The sequence below is a fragment of the Oncorhynchus masou genome, chromosome 13, assembly GCF_036934945.1.
Source record: "Oncorhynchus masou masou isolate Uvic2021 chromosome 13, UVic_Omas_1.1, whole genome shotgun sequence".
Lineage (NCBI taxonomy): Eukaryota > Metazoa > Chordata > Actinopteri > Salmoniformes > Salmonidae > Oncorhynchus > Oncorhynchus masou.
In genome coordinates this window covers 71,668,446-71,682,312 of record NC_088224.1, presented here as the reverse complement: position 1 = coordinate 71,682,312, position 13,867 = coordinate 71,668,446, and the positions used below count along the sequence as shown (strand labels likewise).

The following is a 13,867-nucleotide window of genomic DNA, read 5'->3' as shown; positions in this document are numbered from 1 at the left end:
TTGTTCGACAACAAAGACAAAGCGAAGCTCGGCCGCTAATTGCACTAATATTATCTTTAAATACATTCTAAAGCTTTGGATCAATGCAAATAAAGCTATTTCTATATGCGGAATTATAGTTTAAAGACCGCATTGTTGTCTTTTCTTCGACAAGGTCGTGTCTTGTTGATGACGTCACGTGTTAGCGAGACAAATCTGTCACGTTTTATTATCCTTCATTTTACTCTGTGCGATTAGTCTTTAGTGCACTTACTTCGCTTCACTACTTAGGCTCTGTTTCAATAAGTCAACTGAATAAATAAAAACATGTGTGGTGTATAGGTCGCAATTGTAAATGAGAACTTGTTCTCAACTTGTCTACCTGGTTAAATAAAGGTTAAATAAAATAAACGGGCCATGCAATGCTGACGTGAACAATGCATTATCAGCCTGTGCAGTGCATAGTAGGCTTCAATTGCATTGACAAATTGGCGAAATACTGTAGTTGACAAAAAAATATATTTTTTACATGTCTGGAGATGACATGATAGACCCGCTTTTCTTACATCATGTACATACAGTATATTGTTCTAGTCTCGAATGTGGTGTCTGTCTATCCCATCCTGCACTCGCATTTGAGGGGTCTTGACTAGATGGGATAATTCGCTGTCAGATGTGACTTTTCGTAGCAGGTCAGGAGACTTAATGTAGCAAACGTAGCAGGTTATGATAATTAGGCTAAGGTTAGTTAAAACGCAAAAATGATCGATACTATTCGAATATGCAAGTTTTTGTCACTGACATTAGCCGCATCCTTTCAAGACATTACCCGTTTCAGGCGATGTATTTATGGGACAACAAATGCTATGAGTAATTGAAAAAACACTATGTAAGCGGCCTAATGGATCATTGTAGGCTATTCGAATGTATTAAATAAACTCGACAACGGGGTGAATTCGGTCCACCAGTTGACGACCCCTGAAATAGTGCGATTGTCATGCAGCTGCTTGTCGAATAACCACACACATTCTCGCAATATGGTATAAGAGAAATTACAGAGTATTTAATCAATTCATAGTAAGGTGAATTCACCAATTTGTAAGTCGCTCTGGATAAGAGCGTCTGCCAAATGACTTAAATGTAAGTGTCTTAATTATAATATCATGTTTACATTTCACTTGTGATCAATAAGAGAACAGAAAGCAAAGAAATTACAATCATTTTAATTCAATTGGCATGTTTATACCAATAATAAACAGATACAACAAAAGAGAAACTGTACATAAAATTCTAAAACCACATGGAAATCTACGGCTGCTATGTTCACTTGAAGGATTAAGTGAAAGTACAGTCAATGTTTATCAGTATCCTCAAAAGGATAAGCAACAACCAGTATGTTTAACACTGTAATGTATTTCATGTTATTAGCTTGGCTAAAAACACACAAACCATCCTCAAATTGTACCATTACATTACATACTGCATAGAAATTATGGAGAAAAAAAACCCAGTTTCACAGCAGCTATATCAAATGTTATTGCAATGCCATCACCGAACAGAGACAAAAACCATTTCACATAATGCACAGGCCTGATGAAAAATCCAGTACATGTACTAGGGAGAATGAACCATAACTGTGGATTCATAATACGGTGTGGCTAATAGTTAAATTCTTAGAGCACAGCTTAAAACAGAATTACCACCTTCCTACCCAATATAAACAATAAAACAAGTATTATTGTGTATAAACCCCCAACCTTTCTCCATACAACACAGGTTAAATAAACTGTCCCTCATAAAGCCTATGGAATGTTAGTGTCAGACAAGCTCTCCCAGTTGAATAACAAGTTCCTGATATTGGCGTGATTGCATGTCATTGCTACAAACCTGCCCCCCTCCCTCTGACAACTGAACCAGACCACAAAAGAAAAGGGAAACACACAATGACCATAACCTTTCTTCCAGAGGTTTAAAAAAACAACAACTTGTTTCTACAATCTTACTACTACACAACCTGCTTTTTCTTAAGAAAATAGTTGATAAAAATATTCTTCTGAATTGTACAAGAAAGGAGGTACAGGGAGCACTGGCAAAAGGGTAAGGATGTTATTCTGCCTCATCCTCCTCTTTCTCAGGCTCGTCTGCATCAGCATCTTCCTCTTCTGCTGCCTCCTGGGGGATGAAAAAGTTACGTTCCCATATTAGAGGACAGTTCTTTTAGGTCTAGTTGTTTACACTATTTGTGTGGGGTACAAACAGCTGCAATGCCAATTATTGTTGGTCTGTTTGTAATACCCAATACTCCTGATTTTGAATGTCATATATCACTGGCATGGCATATAATTGAAACTAAGGTAACAAGTCTTACCTCCTCAGCTTTGGCCTCTCCGTTTTCTGCCGGTGTTGCTTCTTCCTCAGGATCTTCTTTCTTCTCCTCAGGCTTGGTCTTCTCTACTACCGCCTTTACCTTTTTGGGTTTGGCTGCTGCCTTGACTGGTGTCTACAAGATTCAGAAATACATGATACATTTCAATGTACAAATGCATAATATGTATAATTGTGTTTTGGGGGTTGAAATTAGCATAAATTACAACATTTATTTTACCTTTGCCTTAGGCTCTGCTTTAGCTGGAGTAGTGGGTTTCTGTAAAATAATGCATATTACATAATTAGTCCAATTACAAATACACAATAGCAATACACAATAGCATCTATTCATAGAAAACATATGATAATATATAGCAAACTTACAGATGATAACCTCGTGGATCTCCTCTTTGGCTGGTGAGAAAAAGACAGTTAAATCAGCTATTGCAGAAAAAATAATGTATTCATAATATAAAATTGTATAAGAGCATTAAATACTAACCTCGACTTCAGTGTCATTATTTGCCTGTGAGTGGGTGGTGGGAGAGAAGAAGTAAAATTCTTAGTAAAAACCAAGAACAATCCCACAATCATAGGTCGGGAGATGCAGGGAGAAGTAGGTGTGTAATGCTAAGGGGGATGGGCTCACAAACTGTACCCCCACTGCTCCATCCCCAAATTATAGATAAAAATTATGTAATCTGAAAGTGAGTGGGGGAGGGTAAGCATTTAACATTACTATGCCATTTGACTTTTCCCATTGTCATGGTGCAAAATGGAGCCTTTGTGGTACCAACTACCTTGAGTGACAAGTAAAACGGTATGTTAGTTAGGCTTTAGTAGCCCATACGCATAAAGGCCAATAAGCAGCCCCTCCCCCATCAACCGACGGAGAATTGTTATATGAAGGCATCCATCCACACGTTACGTCAACTGTATGTTCCCGCCATTAGTTGAATATCTATAATTCCCTGATACCAGTTCACCCATATGCGCTGTGGAGCATGTCTTCAGAAATTCGCTGTTACATAATGCAACATTTGTTAGGGAAGCAAAGGCAGGGAATGCACACAAACAAATAGCAAATCCCCCAAAACGGAACACGTGACCAGCTATAATGTGGTCGTTTTCTTTAGAATTACTTTCTCTAAAACCCCATTAATAAAGTGATACACGGCGCTGAGTTGTCGACGCCTTTCCTATTTGCAAGGGCTGCCATGACACTTCAAAGACCGTACCTTTCCGTGCCATAGGGTGTCGCGCATTACAATACGCTTTACTGCACACAGGACAAAGTGATAATATAGGATGCCACAAGCATGGGCTATTAAAAGTATATGAATATAAACGTGACCCAAATATATAGGCGATTAAAGCAATCCCAATATTCACAAAATATCCTTTAGATCATGCACGCATTTCTGCAATGGTAACATGTAGCTTAGTTACATTGCAGGTGGGTTACACCCCTTTGTCTGATCTCATTGCTGAGAAGGCTATTAAAATCTACTTTACATTCATGAAAGACCCGATATGCGTCAAATTAAATTATGATTAACTTATATAAAAAGCACAAGCTGCGATAGTTTATCATGTAACGTTACAGGTTACTAAAATGAGAAAGTGAGATCGAAAGCAAAATGTTACCACACTAAGTAAAAAGGCGCCACTTCCATTTCGACAAGACAGACACACTAAAACACATTCATACTTTAGAGTACTTGTTACATTGTATCAAGCATATTTTAGAGTGCATGCGATTGTTGCAGATATTTATAAAAACACTTAATGTGAGAAATGATTGATTGTAAAATAAGGTTTAAATTAAAAGGTAAACATTCCAACTTACTTTGCTTCTTTTCGGCATGGCTGCTTTGCTTGTATTGTCTAGAGAATTAGAGGACAAATTAGCCTTCTCAGTTACTGAAAATTCAGTGCAGACTTCTGAATGTGTCCGATGTAAGTCACTCAATTCCTTCAGAACACACTGTAACTAACATAAATATTTCATCAGTAGGCCTACGTCCAGAAACTAGCTGAAACTGGATTGGATCCCCCCTCTTTATATTCTATTCCTTATCCTAACCAACCTGACTGGCAATTTATTCTCCGCCCCTTGTTGCCATTGATTGGCTTTAACGTCCAGGCAACATATTTTTAAACCAAAGCAAGTTACCTGTGTGGGTAGGTCTGTATGCCAATCAGTCGTTCCAACGAAAATTTTTGACTTTAGGGGTGGGAATAGCTAGATTCAAAATTATGTGTTATTTTCGTTGATGTTATATCAGAATAATGTACACATACTGTAAATGACCGTTATAGAATTGTCAGTATATTTTATTTATTGAATAAAGTAATGTAGTAAATTTAGCACATTTGGATACTGAATTTATACATTACATTTGAAGTTAATAAAATAAGCTGTATTTGAATTAAATACGTTTCTAATATAAAACTAAGCACATAGTTCAGCCTGGATGTGGCGTCCCTTTATGACGAGCGCAGCAGCAACAAAGGTTGATAAAAAAATGGCTGCTGGGTGCGCTTGGTTCCTGGTGTTGGGATCTGTCTTTTTGTGCAATCTCTTCAAAACACTCTTGCCGACTATTTCCTCTTTCGTAAGTAGGGGTTATTTAGGCATTGGTCGTGTGAGAAATGCAGGGTTGGCTTGTAAATCATGTAATGTTTTGGCAGATTTGACCAGGTTATATTAGCTAACTAGCTATTTCACCTCTCGCGCCCCCCATAAACAACAGCGAAGCTAACCAACCATTCCACCCTGTTGGCAAATGTTAAACTGTTACATTGTATCATGTAAGGTGTGTTAGACTGATAACATTGCCAGGTAGATAATGCCGTGTAGTTATCTATTGGACACATATTAAAATATCAACCATAAAATGTAAATAAGGTCGTCTGATGACATTTCTAGTCTAAATGCATATAATATGGGTTGTCATAGACTGGGTGGTTTGAGCCCTGAATGCTAACTGGCTGAAAGCCATGGTATATGAGACTGTATACCATGGGTATGACAACATGTATTTTTACTGTTCTAATTACGTTTCTACGTCTATAATAGCAATAAGGCACCTCTGAGATGTTGTGGTATTATACCATGGCTAAGGGCTGTATCCAGGCACTCCACATTGCATAAGAATAGCTCGTATGGGGGTGTACCACACCCCCTCGTGCCTTATTACTTTATTAAGCAATACACTACCAAACCAGGTGTTGCATGTTCTCATGCAATAATCTAAAAATGACCCAAGGAGGCAGAAAAATACTTGTCACTTGCAGAGGCAATTTCATTACAAAGAAAATGTACTCTTTAAAATTAGTAAACATTTTTGTATGTTAATAGGGGTGGCAGGGTAGCCTAGTGACTAGTAACTGAAAGGTTGCAAGTTCAACTCCCCGAGCTGACAAGGTACAAAAGCTGCTGTTCTGCCCCTGAACAGGCAGTTAACCTACTGTTCCTAGGCTGTCATTGAAAATAAGAATTTGTTCTTAACTGACTTACCTAGTAAAAAAAAAAAAAAATCATGATCATCATTGTATCTGAACAACACATTTAACAGGATGATGACAGTGTATATCAGACATAATGAAACTTTGCACTTATGTTGCAGTAACATACTGATAACTGACCCTAGTTTAGGGTCAGAACTAGTTTAGGGTTCAGATTAAGCGTCAGAGCTCTTTACAAAGCTCCACCATATAGAAGACGCCTTCGTCCAATGACTCTTATGTGTAATGTAATGAAACTTAGAGTCATGATCAAGGGCTAACTGGTAACCATCCCAAAGTGATCTCATATCAGAAACATGGCTAAATTTGTAGTGTAATAGCCCTGCTGCAGCCAGATGGTGCTGTTATTCCTTATGCATTTAAAGACGTAAGGAAAACAGCACCATCTGGTGGCAGCATATCTAGTAGTGTGCGTTTGCTATGTTTTTGCGAAATATACAATTAAATGGTTGTCTGTTGGAATGTGAAGTTATTGAAGGTCCTTCAGAAAGATGCTGAGCAGGAGAAGGATATGCGGGCTGAGATCCAGGAGATGAAGAAGGAGCACAACTCCGTTAGCATGATGGATGAGTTTGCCAGATACGCCAGACTAGAGCGCAAAATCAACAAGATGACTGATAAGCTGAAGACACATGGTAAGAGAGACACACAATTGAAATTGATGTCCACACTACATTTTTATTTTTTTATGGAACAAAAAGGGGCTTATGTGGTGGGTGTGGTATGGGGCATGGCAATGGGCGTGGTCGGGCCAGTTGACGTTTGCATTTTAAGCCAATTTCCTGCAGTTCTACAATCCATGGAGCTGAGATACATTTTTGCAGTTTTAAAGTTAACAACATGCGATTCCACATTCTGCCATGAAGCTGAGGGAAAATTGTGCAGTTTTAATGCTATGTTCTTCTGCTCAAACATAATAACAAAATCAATACTGCTGAATTCATTGCTTTTGGAATTTTCAATTCTCCCCAACTGTCTAGTTATTGTTAGTTCTTAAAGATGATTTCATTTAAAAATATATCTTTATTGTCTTTTCTACATACTTTATATCAGTTTTTAGTCATTTAAGTTTACACTGAAAGCATTTTTCCATTCCGGAAATGTTATTTAACACTGTACGGTGGCCCGAAAAGAAGAAAAAAACACCTACCCAAGGATTACAATGACAGAAAAATCCCTGATATAGAGATAAGAGTGATCCATTATCAAATCAAATCAAATACAATTTTATTTGTCACATGCGCAAATAGAGCAGGTGGAGGTAGACCTTACCGTGAAATGCTTACTTACAAGCCCTTAACCAACAATGCAGTTCAAGAAATAGAGTGAAGAAAATATTTGCTAAATAAACTAAAGTAAAAATAAAAAGCAACACAATAAAATGTATTTATTTTACCTTTATTTAACTAGGCAAATCAGTTAAGAACAAATTCTTATTTTCAATGACGGCCTAGGAACAGTTAACTGCCTGTTCAGGGGCAGAACAACAGATTTGTACCTTGTCAGCTCGGGGGTTTGAACTTGTAAGCACCATTGGCAGCAATTACAGCATCGCGTCTTCTTGGGTATCACTCTACAAGCTTGGCACACCTCTATTTGGGGATTTTCTCCCATGTTTCTCTGCAGATCCTCTCAAGCTCTGTCAGGTTGGAAGGGGAGTGTTGCTGCACAGCTATTTTCAGGTCTCTCCAGAGATATTTGATTGGGTTCAAGTCCGGGCTCTGGCTGGGCCACTCAAGGACATTCAGAGACTTGTCCCGAAGCCATTCCTGCGTTGTCTTGGCTGTGTGCTTAAGGTTGTTGACCTGTTGGAAGGTGAACCCTCGCCACAGTCTGAGCGCTCTGGAGCAGGCTTTCATCAAGGATCTCTCTGTACTTTGCTCAGTTCATCTTTGCCTCGATCCTGACTAGTCTCCCAGTCCCTGCCACTGAAAAACATCCCCACAGCATGATGCTGCCACCACCATGCTTCACCGTAGGGATGGTGCCAGGTTTCCTCCAGATGTGACACTTGGCATTCAGGCCAAAGAGTTCAATCTTGGTTTCATCAGACCAGAGAATCTTGTTTCTTATGGTCTGAGAGTCTTCAGGTATCTTTTGGCAAACTCCAAGCGGGCTGTCATGTGACTTTTACTGAGGAGTAGCTTCCGTCTGGCCACTCTACAATAAAGGCCTGATTGGTGTAGTGCTGCAGAGATGGTTGTCCTTCTGGAAGGTTATCCCATCTCCACAGAGGAACTCCAGAGCTCTTTCAGAGTAGATCTAGATCTCTGTCAGATTGACCATCGGAGTCTTGGTCACCTCCCTGACCAAGGCCCTTCTCCCCTGATTGCTCAGTTTGGCCAGGTGGCCAGCTCTAGGAAGAGTCTTGGTGGTTCCAAACTTCTTCCATTTAAGAATGATGGAGGCCACTGTGTTCTTTGGGTCCTTAAATGCTGCAGAAATATGTTGGTACCCTTCCCCAGATCTGTGCCACAACACAGTCCTGTCTCAGCGCTCCTAGGACAATTCCTTTGACCTCATGGCATGGTTTTTGCTCTGATATGCACTGTCAACTGTGGGACCTCAATGATGATCAATGGAAGCAGGATGGACCTGAGCTCAATTTCGAGTCTCATAGCAAATGGTCTGAATAGTTATGTAAATAAGGTATTTCTGTTTACTATTTGTAATACATTTGCAAAAAAAAATTACACTGCTTTGTCATTATGGGGTATTGTGTGTAGATTGCTGAGGATATTTATTTATTTAATCTATTTTAGAGTAAGGCTGTAACGTAACAACATGTGGAAAAAGTCAAGGGGTCTGAATACTTTCCGAAGGCGCTGTGGTGTTCCCTTCGCCCAGGTGGGAAAGGGCAGTGTGTAGTGCGTTTGAGATTGCATCATCTGTGGATCTGTTGAGGCGGTATGGGAATTGGAGTGGGTCTTGGGCTTCCGGGATGATGATGTTGATGTGAACCACGACCAGCCTTTCAAAGCACTTCATGGCTACCGAGTGCTACCAGGCAGTAGTCATTTAGGCAGGTTACCTTTGCTTTCTTGGGCACATGGACTATGGAGGTCTGTTTGAAACATGTAGGTTTTATAGACTCGGTCAGGGAAAGGTTGAAAATGTCAGTGAAGACACTTGCCAGTTGGTCCGCGTACACGTCCTGGTAATCCGTCTGGTCCCTCTTTAAAGGTCTTGCTGACATAGGCTACGGAGAGCATGATCACACAGTCGTCCGGAACAGCTGGTGCTCTCATGCATACTTCAGTGTTATGTTGCCTCGAAGCGAGCATAAAAGGCATTTAGCTCATCTGGTAGGCTTGCGTCACAGGGCAGCTCGTGGCAGGGTTTCCATTAGTAGTTCGCAATAGTTTGCAAGTCCTGCTACATCCGATGAGTGTCAGATCCGGTGTAGTAGGATTCAATATTAGTCCTGTATTGACGCTTTGCCTGTTTCATGGTTTGTCTGAGGGCATAGTGGGATTTCTTATAAGCATCCGAATTAGGGTCCAGCTCCTTGAAATGGCAGCTCTAGCCTTTAGCTCGGTGCGGATGGTGCCTGTAATCCATGGTTCTGGTTGGGATATGTACGTATGGTCACTGTGGGGACGACATCGTTGATGCACTTATTGATGAAGCCAGTGACTGATGTGGTAAACTCCTCAATGCCATTGGATGAATCCCGGAACATATTCCAGTCTGTGCTAGAAAAACAGGCCTATAGCGTAGCATTCGCGTCATCTGACCACTTCCGTATTGAGCGAGTCACTGGTACTTCCTGCTTTTGTTTTTGCTTCTACGCTACCTCAGGCAAGCAATACCTCAATACTTCCTTAATATTAGACATTGCACACCAGCTGCTATTGACAAATAGACGCACAGCCCCACCCGTCGTCTTAACAGACGTAGCTGTTCTGTCCTGCCGATGCATGGAACACCCAGCCAACTGTATATTATCAGCTGATGGTGCAGCTGCTGCCTGTTGCTGTCCTTCATGTCCAGGCCACAGCTCTGAACTCTATAGAGGCAGGACGCATAGTATATAGCTCCATTACGAGCTGGTGTTATACAGACATACACCCCCATTGGCTATCAGACAACAACCAAATGTCTCCAACAGCCATTTTCCAAGAGTTAATGTTATATGAATGGCAGCCTTTGTATTACACTATGGCACCTTCCCTGCAACCGTAAGGGCTATGACAGAGCAAACAAGGAAATACTATAATCAGATTTGGATTTTTTAATTTATGAAAAATGGACAAATTCTCAGGAATGACAATGGTTTGTTTAGAAAGCACTCTTCAGTAGTATACTGTTACAATATTATATTTTTACAGTGGCAAATACAGGTTGCGACAAAAACCCCAAGGCAATTTTTATGTTTTTGTTTGAAAAGGTCTAGTTTTGAATTTGTCATAAAGGCAACAAAAAAAGTCTACAAGTTCACTCTTTACCACATTGTTTAGATGAGTCACAATGCAGGTGACTTTGAAATATGGTGTTTCGTACATTGAGAAAATCAACTTTTTGTCTCTAGATCCTCCCTACTGTACACCCAAACAACTGTCTCTAACTCTCTCCCATGCTGTGTCAGTTCAGGGCCACTGCCTATCAACTAACATGCCTTCAAGTTCAAATCCTGTTGTTCAACAACAGGAATATTTCACTATTTTGAATTGAAAAGTGTTTTCACATTGAAATGCACCACATGCGTATTTCTCCAGTCATATGCACTGGTCACACATCAGGCTTTTTTCATTTACATTACATTTACATTTAAGTCATTTAGCAGACGCTCTTATCCAGAGCGACTTACAAATTGGTGAATTCACCTTCTGACATCAGTGGAACAGCCACTTTACAATAGTGCATCTAAATCATTTAAGGGGGGGGTTGAGAAGGATTGCTTTATCCTATCCTAGGTATTCCTTGAAGAGGTGGGGTTTCAGGTGTCTCCGGAAGGTGGTGATTGACTCCGCTGTCCTGGCGTCGTGAGGGAGTTTGTTCCACCATTGGGGGGCCAGAGCAGCGAACAGTTTTGACTGGGCTGAGCGGGAACTGTACTTCCTCAGTGGTAGGGAGGCGAGCAGGCCAGAGGTGGATGAACGCAGTGCCCTTGTTTGGGTGTAGGGCCTGATCAGAGCCTGGAGGTACTGCGGTGCCGTTCCCCTCACAGCTCCGTAGGCAAGCACCATGGTCTTGTAGCGGATGCGAGCTTCAACTGGAAGCCAGTGGAGAGAGCGGGTTGGCCAACCCCTCCTTTATGCCATACCATACAAAACAGGTTATATTCCAATGCATGTTGTGTAGTATTTATTAATTGAGAAGAACACACAGAAGGCAACTGTTATTAGAGCTGTCGAAATTCCTATATTTAGAGAATGGATACCAATAATTAATTTAGATGGTTCCTCTGCAGATAAGATCTGTTTTTTTCTTCTTACAGTCAAGTCTAGAACTGCTCAACAAGCCAAAATGAAATGGATGGTGAATATAGGTTTTTACATCCTCCAGGTGAGTATTAAACATATTGAAATTAGAAATATATCCTATATTCTTTAATTGGTAAAAAATATACATACTTTTTTTTAAATGTCAGTTTTCACCACCGGTGACATGCACAAGTGATTGTGTTGCATTTTGATGCACTGAATCAGGTTGTTTTCTGTTGTCTCTCTAGGCTGCTCTGATGATCTCCCTGATTTGGAAGTATTATGCTGACCCAGTGACTGTTGTACCCAGTAAGTGGATTGCCCCCCTGGAGCAGCTGGTGGCATTCCCATCTGGAGTAGCAGGTAAATTGTGTGATTACAACGCCTGAGGATTGAGGCCCACACTCGCTTTTGATTGTGGGTAACTTCATAGTAATCAAGTTTAGTGTTTAATCTGTAACCTTTGGCTAATTATAGACGACTACTGAATGTCTCGTCTATTTGTTCTCTTTAAATACTGAAGATAGAATCACATGACTCGTTTCCTCTCTTAACATGGAATGCTCATTGAACTGGTTCAAAATGCCATGTTGAATGCACCTTTTTGTTTTTACTTACATCAAATACTACTAACTGACAACTCTGACAATTACTATTTGAACCCAGCCTTTGTATCCTTTCAGGTGGTGTTGGAATCACATGCTGGCTGGTGGTGTGCAACAAAGTGGCGTCTATTGGCTTACATGCAATTAGCTAAGGAATGGGATCTTTTATTAATGTCTTATTTATTCCCCAAATGCTCTGAGAATGAAGTCAGGCATTGTTAGTCAGCACTTTGATATTAAAGTGTAAATTGGTACTGTTGGTAAGCACTTTTACAAAGCACCCCATATTCAAACATTGCCTTTACATTGCCAATGTTATTACACATATTTTAGTGTCTCTTATGTTGGCTTCAGAATCGGATGTTACACTACATGGCCAAAAGTATGTAGACACACCTTCAAATTAGTGGATTTGTCTATTTCAGCCACACGTTGCTGACAGGTGTATAAAATACAGCACACAGCCATGCAATCTCCATAGACAAACATTGGCAGTAGAATGGCCCATACTGAAGAACTCAGTGACTTTCAATGTAGCACTGTCATAGGATGCCACCTTTCCAACAAGTCAGTTCGTTAAATGTCTGCCCTGCGAGAGCTGCCCCGATCAACTGTAAGTGCTGTTATTGTGAAGTGGAAACGTGTAGGAGCAACAATGGCTCAGCTGCGACGTGGTAGGCCACACAAGCTCACAGAACGGGACCGCTGAAGCGCATAGTGCGTAGGAATTGTCTGTCCTCCGTTGCAACACTCACTATCGAGTTCCAAACTGCCTCTGGAAGCAACGTCAGCACAAGAACTGTTCGTCGGGAGCTTCATGAATTGGGTTTCCATGGCCGAGCAGCCGCACACAAGCCTAAGATCACCATGTGCAATGCCAAGTGTCGGCAGGCGTGGTGTAAAGGTCTCCGCCATTGGACTCTGGAACAGTGGAAACGTGTTCACTGGAGTGATGAATCACCATCTGGCAGTCCGACGAACAAATCTGGGTTTGACGGATGCCAGGAAAACGCTACCTCCCTGAATGCATAGTGCCAAATTTAAAGTTTGGCGGAGGTAGAATAATGGTGTGGGGCTGTTTTTCATGGTTTGGGCTAGGCACCTTAGTTCCAGTAAAGGGAAATCTTAACGCTTACAGCGTACAATGACATTCCAGACAATTCTATGCTTCCAACTTTGTGGCAAGTTTGGGGAAGGCGCTTTCCTGTTTCAGCATGACAATGCCTGTGTGCACAAAGCGAGGTCCATACAGAAAAGTTTTGTCGATCGGTGTGGAAGAACTTGACTGGCCTGTACATAGCCCTGACCTCAACCCCATCAAACATCTTTGGGATGAATTGGAAGACCTCACTAATGCTCTTGTGGTTGAATGGAAGCAAGTCCCCGCAGCAATGTTCCAACATCTAGTGGAAAGCCTTCCCAGAAGAGTGGAGGCTGTTATAGCAGCAAATGGGGGTCAAACTCCATATTAATGCCCATGATTCTGGAATGGGATGTTCGACGAGCAGGTGTCCACATACTTTTGGAAATCTAGTGTATTTCACAAATTGCTTCACTGCGTAATGATTGTATGAGCATGTTTAATGACCGTTTTAAATCTCATTTCAACTGATTGAAATGAGTTGAGCAAGTGTTGCAATTGTTTCATATTGTTATGTAATTTTGTTCATGTTAAAATTGTAGGCATGGTCTGTAGCACATTTTCATTTGTTGAATGAAACCTGAACTAATATTACAAAGTTTACTGTTTGGATTTTGGAAGTGTTGAGAAGTATGCATAAGAATTACACAATAAAGATTTTGAAAACTGAAGGCCTAAAGTGTTGGTTGTTCTTAGCATCTTGGGTATTTTAGAGAGGCTTTTATAAAAACCACGTGTACCATTGTGGCATAGGTGGCATCTTCATTGAATGTTGCTTTTATTACAATCTGATTTCAAGGGAGTTAAGGAATTTGTCA

The 13,867-nt window shown here is 40.7% G+C and overlaps 2 protein-coding genes across 2 annotated transcripts; one reads left to right on the top strand and one right to left on the bottom strand.

The window, feature by feature from the left end:
• Positions 1 to 1,186: 1,186 nt before the first annotated feature.
• LOC135553002 (non-histone chromosomal protein HMG-14-like) lies at positions 1,187 to 4,419 on the bottom strand. The gene is made up of 6 exons (XM_064985030.1): positions 4,196 to 4,419; positions 2,849 to 2,872; positions 2,731 to 2,760; positions 2,585 to 2,623; positions 2,348 to 2,479; positions 1,187 to 2,151 (listed from the first exon to the last, which is right to left on the bottom strand). Exons 1-6 carry the CDS (start codon positions 4,211 to 4,213, stop codon positions 2,086 to 2,088), a joined length of 309 nt encoding a protein of 102 aa, XP_064841102.1. The 5' UTR covers positions 4,214 to 4,419; the 3' UTR covers positions 1,187 to 2,085.
• Positions 4,420 to 4,856: 437 nt separating this feature from the next.
• On the top strand, positions 4,857 to 13,720 carry LOC135553000 (guided entry of tail-anchored proteins factor 1-like). The gene is made up of 5 exons (XM_064985029.1): positions 4,857 to 4,964; positions 6,347 to 6,512; positions 11,318 to 11,385; positions 11,552 to 11,666; positions 11,987 to 13,720. The coding sequence occupies exons 1-5, from the start codon at positions 4,875 to 4,877 to the stop codon at positions 12,058 to 12,060; spliced, it is 513 nt and encodes a 170-aa protein (XP_064841101.1). The 5' UTR covers positions 4,857 to 4,874; the 3' UTR covers positions 12,061 to 13,720.
• Positions 13,721 to 13,867: the final 147 nt, after the last annotated feature.